Source organism: Chelon labrosus (assembly GCF_963514085.1).
Source record: "Chelon labrosus genome assembly, chromosome: 11".
Taxonomy (NCBI): domain Eukaryota; kingdom Metazoa; phylum Chordata; class Actinopteri; order Mugiliformes; family Mugilidae; genus Chelon; species Chelon labrosus.
The window spans coordinates 21,415,660-21,429,518 of NC_140344.1; the positions used below are offsets into that span (position 1 = coordinate 21,415,660).

General features: G+C 45.8%; 2 protein-coding genes across 4 annotated transcripts in view; one reads left to right on the top strand and one right to left on the bottom strand.

Moving 5' to 3' along the window:
• Positions 1-11,483, top strand: part of mob2a (MOB kinase activator 2a) — a 57,948-nt gene extending 46,465 nt beyond the window's left edge. For all 3 annotated transcript variants that reach the window (XM_084555524.1, XM_084555523.1, XM_084555522.1), the window contains exons 2-5: positions 4,757-4,917; positions 6,494-6,587; positions 9,083-9,207; positions 9,594-11,483. In XM_084555524.1, the coding sequence (XP_084411650.1) occupies positions 4,757-4,917; positions 6,494-6,587; positions 9,083-9,207; positions 9,594-9,913 (700 nt within the window). In that variant the 3' untranslated portion in view covers positions 9,914-11,483. The remainder of the gene's footprint in view (positions 1-4,756; positions 4,918-6,493; positions 6,588-9,082; positions 9,208-9,593) is intronic.
• A 677-nt stretch (positions 11,484-12,160) lies between these two features.
• Positions 12,161-13,520, bottom strand: kcnj11 (potassium inwardly rectifying channel subfamily J member 11; the record flags this gene model as incomplete). The annotated part of the gene is made up of 1 exon (XM_084555519.1): positions 12,161-13,520. The coding sequence occupies one exon, from the start codon at positions 13,518-13,520 to the stop codon at positions 12,360-12,362; it is 1,161 nt and encodes a 386-aa protein (XP_084411645.1). The 3' UTR covers positions 12,161-12,359.
• Positions 13,521-13,859: the final 339 nt, after the last annotated feature.

The following is a 13,859-nucleotide window of genomic DNA, read 5'->3' on the forward strand; positions in this document are numbered from 1 at the left end:
ACTGATTAAGTGGTGGCAGCTGCGCCTTCTTTGTTTTTGTTTCATTCTTATCTCTTCTCCGCACGGCTAAAAAACTGACGAGCGTTCGCTGCTCAGCGCCCGTTTCAAAACTGCACAGAAACTTTGGCCACGAGCCCGACACAGCAGTTAGCAGACTTGAGCAATACGAGGCCGAACCCCAGGTTTAGTCCGTCCTTAACTCTGTCTCCTTTTTAGCCTCGTAATGGCTGCTGCGGTTTTGCTTTGGTGCGCTCAGACGGCCTCCTCTTTTCCTCTGTTTGTGGTTTTTCGGGGAAAAGAGCCTCCGAGTCTGTTCAATTTGAATCCTGAAATAGATCGGCACAGGCTTGGAGAAAACTGAGCCTCCTGAAGCTGCTCTTTTTACAAAATGGCAGAGTTCCTTCACTCGGTTCTGGTTTATTATCAAAGTTTCGAGCTTTATCTTGTTACTGTTTTTTTTTTTTTTAATCCTGACTTCTGTGAATCCCACAATCAGTTGACAAAAGAAGCAACTTCCTGACATTTGATTATTTCTTCTAAACTATCAAGTGATTGTTAGAAGGTCAGGTCTGTTGAAGGCGTTTGATTCCTTCAAGATAGAAGACTGCTGATTGTTGTCTGTTGTGCTTCTTATCTGTCGTACCTATGTCATAGACCCTGGGACTTCCTTCCAGTAAAATAGTACTGTATCAGGGCTAGGTGGTGGCGGGAAGACTATATACCTTTGCACCTTGGAGTGCTTCCTCTTATCCCAGAGGGATAAAAGGAACAAAACAATCTTTTAAACATTTCCTGCATTTGTTTTGGAGTTCCAGTGAATTGGATTTCAGATGAGGAATCGCTAAACTGGAAGAGTACTGAAAGCAAACTTCTCAGCTTACTACAAGAAGCAGCCAACTGAGAGGAGATGGTAGACGTCTTTGTTGTCAGTGTTGCTCGTGCTGCTCACCCTAGAAAACCGCATTAACTGCAACCATATGCCAATAGTTAGATTCCCCTGCGATCCAGAAGGCCAATTCAAGCAGCAGTTGTGCAATATCTGGCTTGGCAGGAGGCGCAGGCTTCAGGGGAAAGCCATTATGTTTTTTGTTTTTTTTTTGTTAAACAGGTTTCAGAGTTTAGTTGCGAGAAAGAACCAGTAAACACACGAGCCTCGTGGGTTTTAAAGCTTGAATGTAGTGTTGAAGGAAATCTAATCATAATTTGGAGTTGCGGCGATACCCACATATGGAAGAATCGCTCGGCACAGTCTGCGCTGGTGTGTGCATGTGCTCAAGGGAAGAGAAGGGAGTGCTATTTAGTAGCAAATTGTGGTATTTTAGAGAAAGCACTTAAGCTAATTCTCCAGCATAACTCTGTAATGTGGTCCCATGTGGTTCCAAGATTAATTGGACCCAGGTTCTGGTAATGAGACAAGCTTGTGGTGTACCTGCCAGAGGGCTGCGCCTCCTTATACAGAGCGTATTTTATATCCAAGTGTGTTCATTTGGCACCCAGTCGGCTAATATACAGGAGCTAGCGTTAGCACCAGTTTGAAGCTACAGGAGACGTATGTCTTAGTGGAGGGCAGACATGTGCTTGCGCAAATCGTCTCTGAGAGCAGACAGAACTTGCCTCTTCTTGATTTTTCTCGTGGACTCTGGTGGGATCAGGCTCGTGACGCAGCTGTTGTGACCAGCTGGGTCGGCCTTGAAAAGGGAAAGGGGGCTGCAGTGAGAGTCAAGCGTTTGTGTGTGTGTGTGTGTGTGTGTGTGTGTGTGTGTGCGCGCATGTGCTTGAAGGCACAGGTGTGTATGTATGTGTGTTTCCTGAGTACTTGTGGTGTTGTACAAGAGGAAAAGGTAGTGAGTAAAGACGGCTTCATGATGGGGGGAGGTGGCATTGCTGGGAAAAGTGAAAGGGTTAGATTGGCTGACGGATGCAGTTGAACAGCTGTTGGGTTAGTCACTCCACGGCTCTGCAGCACTGACCTCCCCGTCACCCGACTATACAGCCCTATATCCTTATTGTTTTTATAGTAGATAAACACCAGCAGGTTTCTCTTCCCGCTTCCCACCCTCCTCCACTTCTGCTTAAAACGTGACTTGAGTGTATTAATCATGAGCCCATATCATAGCCCTGCCCCTGTCGGTGCCAGGCAGGCTGTGGCTCTTCCCCCGGCCCTGGAGACATGTGCCTTGGCCCTGGCCTCAGTTCCCCTCCAATCCTGCCTTCTGGCCTGCCCTGATCTGTCCCTGATCTGGTGAGGAGAAAGAGGCATCTACTGCCTTTTATGGCAAAGACTTGCCTTGGAGAAGTTCACCAAGAACAGACAAAGCTGTGTGTGTGTGTGTGTGTGTGTGTGTGTTGTAGAGAAAACAGACTATGTACGTAACAGGGGAGGAGTGCTGGCATGGAGGAAGTTTTCTTTATCCTAAAATAAACTAATGGCTCCAGAATTTCACCTCCCCTTTACCACACAAATGCCTCGTCTACTTCTTGTGAGCATTTGTGTGGAAAATCATGAAATTACAGAGAGAAAGGCAGGAAATAGCTAACTTTTTTTTTTTCTTTTCTAAGGGGCTCTTTCTCATAGGAGCTGACCAAGAGACTTGGCAAAGCCTTTGAAAAGTTGTGAGGGCTGACGGTATCTGTAGATGAAGCCCTCTCCTCGGCTAAAGCTCTTTCACATGACAGAACATGTAGCTCGCAGACCAAAGCTGCACGGACCACATGAATCTGTGCCCTCACGAGCGGGAAGAAGTTTTGGGAAGAGAGAGGAAGCAGTAAGAGATAAGATATAAAAAGCAAAAAAAGTACTGGAAAAGTGAAAAAGAAACAGAAATTAAAATGTGAGTCAGAGGAGAGGTCATGGGGTGATGTAAATGGTGAAGCTGGTGGAGCAGGTTAATAGTTGGAGACAGAAAGATGAAGGGAAAGGACATAATTAAAAGAGAGAGGGCAGAAATGGGACTGTGAGGCCTGAGGCTTTTGACCCCGCATAATAAGATGTTTGGAGAGGTAAACCTACAACACAAAGGAAGAGGAAATGGCAGAAAGAAAGGTGGTTAAAAAAAAAAAAAAAAACTGGTTGAGCAGAGCAACTGGAGAAAAGACGTGAAACAGAAAGTGGCCGGTCATTAATAATTAGCCAGCAGTGTAATCTGCAGTGTCCTTGGGTTCTAAATGAGGTCAAAACAAGCTCAGGTGCCGCGTGATAGGAAGACCAGGATAGCTTGGTGAATCATTACCCAGCGAATGAGATGTGTTTATGAACGTGCGAGTGTGACACCATTTTCACAGGAATCCCAAACGCCGGGTTTTACAGCCAATGTTTGTCTTGAAGGATAAATTAGAGGGCCGCGAACACGTCAATGGGGCCATCTTAAACATTTGCAAAGTAAAACGCTGCAGCCAGTGTGTACACCCACATGTTGACATGCCTTCTCTTGTTTGTTGAGGGAGGGGGGCGACACTTACTGGAGAGGGGAATTAAAACTTGCACGGGACTGCTCTAGCCAAGAGGCCTCGTGCCTCACAGTCCTGTCATGTTTTGAATGTGTTTATTAGTTCCCATGGATATCAGCTGAGCCTGCGTCCATGTACCTCCTCTCTCCATTCCTTTCTCCCCCCTCTGCTCTCGCTCCCCTCTCAAACTCGCTCTAATATCTCCGGCTACATGCGAACTGCGATACTTTTCTTCCTGCAGAAATCCAGCCAGTCATTACCTCTCTCCTGCAAAATCCATGAGCCCCGTTGAAAGTGAGAAGGGATTTGGCGGCTGCTGGATAAATAGTGTTTATGATTGCTTGTCACTCGTGCAGTTCGCGCAGCTCTGCTCGTTCCAAGAGCCCGAGCTGCCATCTTTCGGCAGCGGCTGGAGATATCGGAGCGGGAATAGGAAGGAAAGGAGGGGGAAAAGCGAGAGCCAAGAACACATGGCTGGATCATTGTGTTTGGACTGAGGGTGTGGAGAGAGGAGGATGAGAACTAGTGATAGAGTGCATGAACGCCGGAAATGGGGGTCAGCGAAAGCACAATAAATTCAGGGAGTAAGCTGCAACTCCCTTGTCCTTAAGCAAACCCAAACAACAGTAGCAAGAGTCAAGAAGGAGGAGGAAATAAAGATACAGGGAGAACTGGGAACTAACGGTTGCCGCTTAGCTTCAGAGTCATAATTGCGTTAGTCGGTATTTTCTATCAATCCTTTCAACCTTTGACCCCCGGCCTGCACTGCCTGCGCCTATACAGACGGAGAATGGGAGCTGGGGGAGGATAGGTTACAGCCCTGGAAGTGCAGGAAGAGTGTGATGTGACATCCCTGTGCTAAAACTAGCAGTGGAAGTACAAGGCGCTGGGGACGTCTGTCTGTGTGGACGCTTATAGACCTAACATGAGGTCAGGGGTCGGGGACAGCAATAGAAGACTCTTTGTTTAGGCTGTTTAGGGTTGCAGAGATCTGAGTTCAGGTTGGTGTACTACATAGTAATATGTCTGCAGGTAGCTCCCCCCACTTACATATTTAATACATAGCAAATCCCTGTTTATCAGTGGAATTTTACTGCAGGACCAGCTTGTACTGATTTGTATAAACAAATTGTTTGCTCAGCATTTGACCAGCACTACTTGAAAATCTGGTTATGTTTTTACGACGTGATGTAAACATATTCCAGCGATAGAGCTTGCATCATTCTGTGAAAATTTCCCTCTTTCTTAACCCTTTTGTGTCCCTTATCAGCTCCTTAACCTGTACCCCCTTTTTCTCCTGTGTTTGCAGGAAGTCGAAGACGAAGCCAAATGGAAAGAAGCCTCCGACAGAAGAGAAGAAGCAGTACTTGGAGCCAGAGTTCACAAAAATTCGTGTGGTGGACTTCGACCTCAAGGAACTGGTGGTGCTGCCCAGAGAGATAGACCTCAATGAATGGCTAGCCAGCAACAGTGAGTGACTGTGACTGTGACTGTGGTGGTAGTTAATGATAGATATGAGCAATATATATATATATATATATATATATGGAGAAGGAGGTCAAAGAGTTGGACACATAACAGAGGATGATGTCTTGTGCAGTCGGTAGAAACCAGTACTGTAATTACTTATCAAGAAGTGGGGATATTATCTTATTTGATATATTCAAATTCCTTTGTTAAGCTCAGGGTTTGCCCCGGCTTGTAAAATTTTCCTCAGGAGCTCTGAATTGTTTTTCCGAGTCGGCATGCGCCTTGCGATCTGGAGATAACCAGACGTTCCAGAGGCGCACGCGAGCCAAGCCCTTAACACGATCCAGGCCTGGCACGGCGTTGAGACTGTTCCCAAACCTCACCTCACACACCACTTCTTCTTCTTCTTCTTTAAACACCATCCCTCACCGCCGCCGCTCTGAAATTTATAGTTGTCATTATGAGCATCATTTATGGAGTTGAGTAAACTCGTCACGGCTTGGCTGCTTGATCGATCTCAGGAGGCTCTTTATTTTGTCTGTCTCCTTGACTTTGTTTTGGTTACATATCCAAACCAGCCAGGTGCTCGTGGGAGGAGGATGAAGAAGCAAAGCACACATTCTTCTTTCTCCTTTTTTATTTTAGGCTGTTATATAAAAGTAGATGGGACATGATTTCACATGTTAATGTGTTTTTCAAAGTGAAATTGGAAGTTGATAGATGCCAGCGTGTGTCAGCTTGAATCCACCACTAATTGGGGTTTCGCTTGAAGGCGAACAATAAGCCTGAAAGATGTTTCGGTGTATTTATTTTTAAACCAATAATTGGAGTTACATAATTCTGCCAGCGCTTATAAATCAACAGTACTTTCACAAAACTATTTAAACTCTGTAGCTACATTGGTGAAAAATGGGACGGAGTCCAGCGGGATGGTAACGTGTCTTGGTTCTTTCCACATACGCCAAGACTAAAGTGATTTCTTAAGCTGCAGCCAGACGTTCAGAGCAGAACCTAAACACGATCAAATTAAGAAACTGCTACCCTGTTAAGACTTTTAATGATCTCATCTAATTTGCTACACAACATGTGAGAAAATTCTCAGCAAATGTAATGTTCAGTGTCAGTGAACCATTTAAAGGAACCTAGCCATACAAGAAAGATTACATTTGGCAAACATCTAACATAAAGGACAATTGAGACGCGGCTCCTCACTCTGAATAGAGTTTGTTTTGCGGTCTGTGAAGCTGTGCGGGGAGTCTCCCTCGCAGCACAAATACCTGCTTCGGTTTTCAATAAAAAACAATTGAGTTGCTTTACAAAGCTGGCGGCCACCTCGCATTCTTCCATTTCTCAGATGCTCACGCGCCGTTGAAGGATGCGGTGACTTGACGGATTAGTGTTTGCATGTGACTGTGACTGTGTACACTACAGTGGGTGTGTCCTCGCCAGACTAAATTACAAGCAGATAATGCTATTTTTATCTTTTTGCAGTGTTTTAGTTGTTCATGAGACTGCATCATCTGATTTATTATAATGTGTAACATGTTTTAATGAGCCTGTCTTGTCTTTTCCACAGCGACAACATTCTTCAACCTTATCAACCTGCAGTACAGCACCATCTCAGAGTTCTGCACTGGGGACACCTGTCAAGCCATGACGGCCTGCAACACGTAAGTTATCTCCCGCACCGTTGTTTTATTCATCGCTCACCTGCAGAGGCCCGTTGGTTTATTCATCATTAACCTACTGTCCCATGGGTTCATTCGTTAAGGGATTCCTACGTGGTCAGCAAAAGCCGTCCTTTATCTTCTCCACATAATCCATTTTAAAACTTTTACTGTGCTGTAGTTCAAAAAGTCTTCTTAACTTTATTGAGCCCAATAAAGTCAAGCATCAACTGTTTTTTAAGTGACATGCTTTGAATATGTAGCCTGGAGTCCACGTGCTTCACCTTTAATCTCTAAACAGATTAGCCTGTTTTTTTGAACTGTGCTTAATTATACTCACATCACAAACACTTCCTGGACGCTTTGATCAAACTGTCAACAAGGGATCCACCTTTACACTCTTGCCATTTGTGCCAGTAATCATTGCCAGCTCTGGGGCTGAGAGCTGAACCTCTCTTAAGTCTCATAACTCATTCTTTTGAGCTTGCATTTCTCGTTTTTTTTAAGTATTTGTCTTGTTGTAGTATTTATGCAAAAGTAGTTAATTGCTGCTGTGTGCAAGTAAATACATTGTGGGGTTATTAAGTGAATTCATCTAACAAGTTTGCCCTGTTAGGGTGGGGTGCTGTCTTTAAGTATGAGCCCTTGTGTGTACAGAGAAGCCGTCATTCCCCCTTGTGTATACAGAAGGCTGGAAAAACCTGATTACCCACACTTGGAAAAAACCACAACACTCACTGAACAGCTCTCCTAACACATTACATGGAGTTTACAAGTGCACAAGCTCACCCACGCACTCGCTTGACAAATGACAATAACATGACAGATTCGCTGTGAGAATGAAACATGTCACGAGTTAACCTCTCCACTAACAGTGGATTTTTCCACTGCTGTCACTTTAAGCTACCGCTGCTAATTCATACCCTGGGAAATGGAGGAGGCGAGCATGCGTTGCCTGCAGTATGTGAACAGAGAGGCTGGCGAGCAGATTAACGTGTTTTTGTTTGCGTTGTGTGTTGATCTGTGGGAAACAGAGCTACTGTTTAAATCAAGAGGAAACGCACAGTTCGGCTAATATTAAATAGATTTAACCAGAGCCGAGCCATTTATGATTATACCTTCATCCGCCGCCTGCTGCCCAGCACTCCGCCCTTTTCCTAGCCCCGCGCAAGACCTGGCACCCGCGCCCCGACTCTGTGGTGAAAAACTGACTGAGCCACAGTCGCAGCAGCGTCAGTGCCCCTGCCTAAGGGCAGAACTCGGCACTATTTTTGGAAGGAAATGTTTCCATGAGCTATGAGCTAACGGAACCATTTGGTAGCTATTTAGACCCATTTTGTGCGGGTGGGCGGATAGACGTGCTTACAGCGTTCTCGTAGCTGGTTCCATTTTGGGTTTGGCGGGTGAAATGCACATTATTCACATTTGTCCTGCAAAATATTTGACAGAAGAGCTGAGGTAAACTGCCAGTCTTGGAGTTGGAACTGCTTTCGCATTGCATCCTTTAAGACAAATTTTAAGAAGTCAGAAAAAGTTTTAGTTTGTTGACCAAATAAGTCACATTTAAACTATTTCCTGTTTGTATTTTATACTATATATGGCCAAAGTTGTTTCGTGTCTGCATGTCTCACAGGCATGTTTGTGTGTGGGGGAGGTACTGACCAACTACAAACACACACACACACACACACACACTCGTCTAATCCTGTGTGAGTAAGTGCATTGTAAGAGTCAGGTCCTGGTGCTGTGGTCAGTAGGTCTCCTCCTGCAGCCTCAGTTATTTGAAGACTTGACATTCCTCTGGATTTGTAATGTCTGCTCCACCATCTCCCAGACCCGCACTGCAAACACTTCACACCTGCGCTCGCGTTTTCGTCACCATTTTATCCGTTTATAACTTCCATTGTCTTTTGTCTCCGTTGCCGCTTTATGTTTGCTACCAGCTCCCTGTTGCTGCTCGTTCATGTATTTGTAAAGGTGTCTGCAGACCCGCCTCCTGTTTGACCTTTAGTTAACTGTGTTTCCAAGTCGTCTACTTACAATTGTGGGTCAGCCCCTAAGGAAATGTTTGGCCAACTGAGTAGGGGTCATTGCCGTGAATTCAGAAAACCGGAAATTAAAACCTGGGAAAATAAATGCCAACATGGTGCCTAGTTTGTATGTAAAAAGTAGATTTTTGTATCAGTGCACCTTTCATTCAGAAAGTTGGGTTTTCCCTGAATGAGGAAACCGAGCAGGTGATGTCTCATAGGTCACTTGTGTGTTTACGTTCCTTTTATTCCAGGAAATATTTCTGTTTATGTCTGACTTCACCTGCTCTCATTCCTTTGAAAACATTCATGGTGATTAATTAAAGCCCCTTTCACAGTTGGGTAATCATTTCCTGTTCTGCAGTAACATTTCTTAATGTTGTGCCGTGTGGTGTGGTGTGGCGTGACGTGACGTGACGGCAGAGACTGACATGTTTACTTTGCCTCTCTCTCTTTCTCTCTTTCTAGAATATACTACTGGTATGACGAGAGGGGGAAGAAGACAAAGTGCACTGCTCCACAATATGTCGACTTCGTAATGAGTCTTTGTCAGAAACTGGTCACAGATGAGGAAATCTTTCCTACAAAATATGGTGAGTGTCCCCCCTGAAGTGTTTACTGACCCTCAGAAGTAACTGATGAGGTGCTGCCCCCTGCTGCCTCGGGTGTGGAAATGTAGTGATGCAGCAGAATAAGTTCTATAATACTGTCTTGCAAGGCCGGAAGCTAATTACTACCCTCAGACATTTGAGAGCATGTGATAAATGTTTAAATATATCTGAGTGACATACTGTGCATCCACAATAGTCACATGTTATATTATGTCATGATAGATTGGTTGTGTGTTGTAATATGTGTAGAAGCAATAAGTCCTAGCTTCTCTAGATCTCTGGCAGACAAACATTTCTCTCCCTTATCGTGATTTCTGCTCATAAACCGTCTCCCTTCTGCTTTGTGTTTCCCCTTTTTCTCCCTTCAGGCAAAGAGTTCCCCAACTCCTTTGAGTCCTTGGTAAAGAAGATCTGCCGGTACCTGTTCCACGTGCTGGCTCACCTCTACTGGGCGCACTTTAAAGAGACGGTGGCTCTGGACCTGCAGGGCCACTTGAACACTCTGTATGCACATTTCATCGTTTTCGTAAGGGAATTCAACCTGGTCGACCCCAAGGAGACCTGTATCATGGACGACCTGTCCGAAGTCCTCTGCACCCCCGCCCCGCCGCCCGCGCCCACCCCGGCCTCCTCAGCCCCAGCCTCGGCGCCCTCCCCCTCTTCACAAAACCACGTGACGGAGAGATGAGCGGGGGCGGAGCTGAGACAGCAGCCCTGGGGGTGATAGAAGATAAGATAGAGGAGAGAAGGAAAGACAGCCTGGCCCCCTTCCTCGGTGCAAGCAGGACTTAAGAGACCTACCCTTATATTTCGCTACGACACCAACCGACCAGCTGGAAGGAAAGGGGGGAGGGTTTTCAGGGGGTTTGGGGTGGCGGGGAGGGGTTTGTCACGCCAGCAGGAATTGGCGTGAGCGTTCCTCCCAGGGGCAAATCCCTCCCATCTTCTCTGCAATTTAAACTAGGAACAAAAAAGTATGTGTATGTTTTATTTTTGGTTTTTATTTTCTTCTTTTTTTTTTTTTGTTGGAGTTTTATTCTGTTTTATTTTTTTGTTGTTTTGAACGGGGGGGTGCAGCGTGTCCGTCGGGCCTCACCTCCCTCTATCCTCTACCTAACATACAGTACAGGAAGGGGGCTCTGCTTTGCTTCGACCTACTATTGTACAGTGTTGTTCGTGTGTGGAGAAGAGGCGTCTCTGCTCACCCGCGGTCTCGTCTTTCATTCCTCCAGACAGCGGCAGGCGGCCTGCGGGCGCTAGGCCACTACGCTGGCCAGTAGGGAGCCACGTTACTGGGGGGCGATACTAGCCAATCACTGTTTGGGTTGTTAATGTGGGGGATGATTAAAGCGCTTCCTACTCAGGACCTGAGAGAATACGTCACTGCTGCCAGAGAGGAGTTCCTCTCGTTTTCATTCTCTGTCCCTTGTTCACCAGACTCCTCGAGCCTCTGTGTTTAACTACAGTATAGTCACATAATCACCTGGTGAACCCCTAACATGTCCCAGAGCTTACCTGTAGAGGGCAGCAAACATGTAGAGAGCGCCACAGAGACAGGGTGATGGAGGAGGAGGAGAAGAAGAATGAAAAGATTGTATGCTAGATGTTTTAATCTGATCAGAGAATGGACAGACAGACAGACTGGTAACCGTATGAGGTGAATCAGAGCTGTTTGCTGGTTTTTAGCACAGCAGCAGCCCCTTAAAACCACCACCACCACCACCACCATCAAACCACCACCCACTCCAGCAGCACAGAAGGACAAAGACATGAGGTAATGTCTGCAGGCCCAGAGAGAGAGAGAGAGATGGAGAGATGGGTGAGAACAATGGTGTGAAGCTGCTCTGCTGTTTAACAGTCACCAGTGCTCCCAGTGCAAAAATCCTTTCTTTCTTTTTTTTACCAGTCCCTTTAAATTTGCCTTTTTTCTTTTTTTTTTTCTTTTTTTTTTCAAAAGATTATCAGAGGAAAATTAGTTGAGAAATGATAACAACAATGATATCATTACACATGTATAGAAAAATGCACAGTCTGCTTGGACTTTACTGTACAAAGAATCACAAGCGGGTTCTGTCAGACATAGCCTCTGTATGGAGGAGGATTGGATTTATAATTCTCCTTTTTTATTTATTTTAATTTTTTTGCAGGGTTCTTCAGTTCTGGCTCTTGTTTTTATGTATTTTAATTATTAACTAAGTTAAAAGCAATTTAATATTTTAAGCTCTGCGGATTATAATCTAATAAAAGAGAGAAATGCCGTCCTGCCTCCGTGTCTTTCGTAAGATTGTGTGAATTGTGCCGGTGAAAGATGAGTGTTGTTGTGTGTAGCATCGTACAAGGACATGCCAGTTTAAAGGGGAACTTGATAAAAGAAGCTCAGAGGGAAACTTTTATAGGGATTTCTCTGAAGAAACGCTGAAAGTTTGTGTTGCAAAAAAAAAAAAAACACGTAAGTGCAATATTTTTGGAGTTTGATGTAGAATTAATGATTCAGCATGGATTTTTGACCTTTATTTCTTAGTTCTGTCTCTTCAGGATTTATCTTGCTGCGTAATAAGTAATGAACAACTGCTGCAAGTCGACCATACTGCATGTTTGAGCAGCTGAACAACTAGTAAAATGTCAGACGATATCAGCCTTGTAAATTTGGACGGAGTCATGCTTATAATAAATATAACTCCTCTGAATTTATTTATAATATGTAACTCATTATACCCCCAAATTTGTGGAAATACAATACCTAATCATTGGTTCATTTTAAAGAGAGATTCAGACTTTACATCCACAACACATTTTCCATCAATCATTCTCATTTATTAGTTTTAGATACATGCAGTCACTCATAATTTAAAAAACAAAAAAAAGAAGATGATTCATTCTGGATACCAGGACTCTTATCAGCCACATCTCATAACCATCAGTTCATTCTGTCTGTGTACATTTTTAACACTGACCCTGAGTTAGAAAACAAAGAACACGTGTCTTGCATAGAGAGAGAAGTGATGTGGATTCCTAATTATCATTATTATTCATGTGGTTGTTGTTGTTATTTATTTTCATTTAATAACCCTCAAGTTTTATCAGTTAATTCTCATACAAAATGCTGGCAGGCGTAGTTCAGATACATCCTTAGTTTACTGTTTATCTAGTCTGGATCTGCGCGCCACCAGCGTGCCCCGCCGCCTTCTCACAGACGCCCGCAAGGTGACGCCCTCGTTCAGTTTAAACCGAGCTATACCGCCTATCTCATCCAGTTTCTTCGCGCTGCAGCACGGCGTCGGGACCTTCACGGTGTTGCCGAACTTTGAGTAGTCCACGGCGTACAAGCCGTCCTCCTCTGAGATTGTTGGCACGAAGCGTTGCCCCCACAGGATCTCCTCCGACACGTACGAGGTCCTGGCCTGCGTGGTGATGCCGGTGGTCTCCACCACCCCCTCCAACACCACGACCACTTCAACGTCGTCGTGCTGCAGATCAGAAGCTGACAGCTCGTACAGAGGGCTGGCCTTGTCGATCACGTGGCAGATGATGAGGGGAGACACCAGGAAGACGCCGTTGGTGCCCACCGGGTTGTCCATCTGGATGTCAATTTGGTCCAGAGGAACCACTTCGCCCTCCTCGGTGGTGGTTTTCCTCACCACCTGCATCCGCACGGTGGCGCTGATGATCATGCTTTTCCTCAGGTCTCCGATGCGGACCATGAAGCACAGCTTGTTGTTTCTCACCGAGATGACGGCGTGCTTGCTGAAAATCAGCGTCTCTGCGCGCCGGTTGGCCTGCGCAGTTTTCATGAAGATGCAGCCGAGCATGATGGCGTTGATGACCAGACCGACGATGTTCTGTACGATCAGTATAATGATGGCTGAGATGCACTCCTCTGTGATCATCCGGCCTCCGAAACCAATGGTCACCTGGACCTCTATGGAGAAGAGGAAAGCGGAGGAGAACGAGTGAATGTCCGTTACGCACGGGACGAAGTCGTCGTCCCTCTGGTCCAGGTCGCCGTGCGCAAAGGCAACTAGCCACCAGATCATCCCGAAAAGGAGCCAGCTGCACAAGAAGGACATGGTGAAAATGATGAGCGTGTGGAGCCATTTCAAATCCACGAGAGTCGTGAACACGTCCTGCAAGAATCGGCCCTGTTCTCGGATGTTGGTGTGCGCCACATTGCAGGCGCCGTTCTTGGCAACGAACCGAGCCTTCCGTGGTTTCGCTTTGAACACTGGATGCTGAACATCCTCAGCCAAACGTGTCAGCAAGAAATCCTCAGGAATGATTCCCTTCCTGGACAACATAGCGCTCCCATGCTATGTACCCACAGCCTTATGGCTTTGAAGGTACTGCCAGTGGCCGACTGAAAGATCTGAAAATCTTCCCCTGTGTTCCGTCCCGGTGCTTTTTTTCTTTTCTTCTTACCAATCGGCACTCGTCGGTGTCAGCTCCTCGGCAGCTGTCGGGCGCAGAAGGGAGAGTCTTGCTGTCCCCGGTTTTCTGGAGGTATGTGCGCTCCTCACGTTGCCTCCAGATCAGGCGCTTCACAACCACGAGTTCCCATGAGAAGATTCTTCTTCCAGCTCTGCAGCTGCCGCCGTCACTCACACCGCCAACGAACCCGGCACAGTTCAAGCATCAAG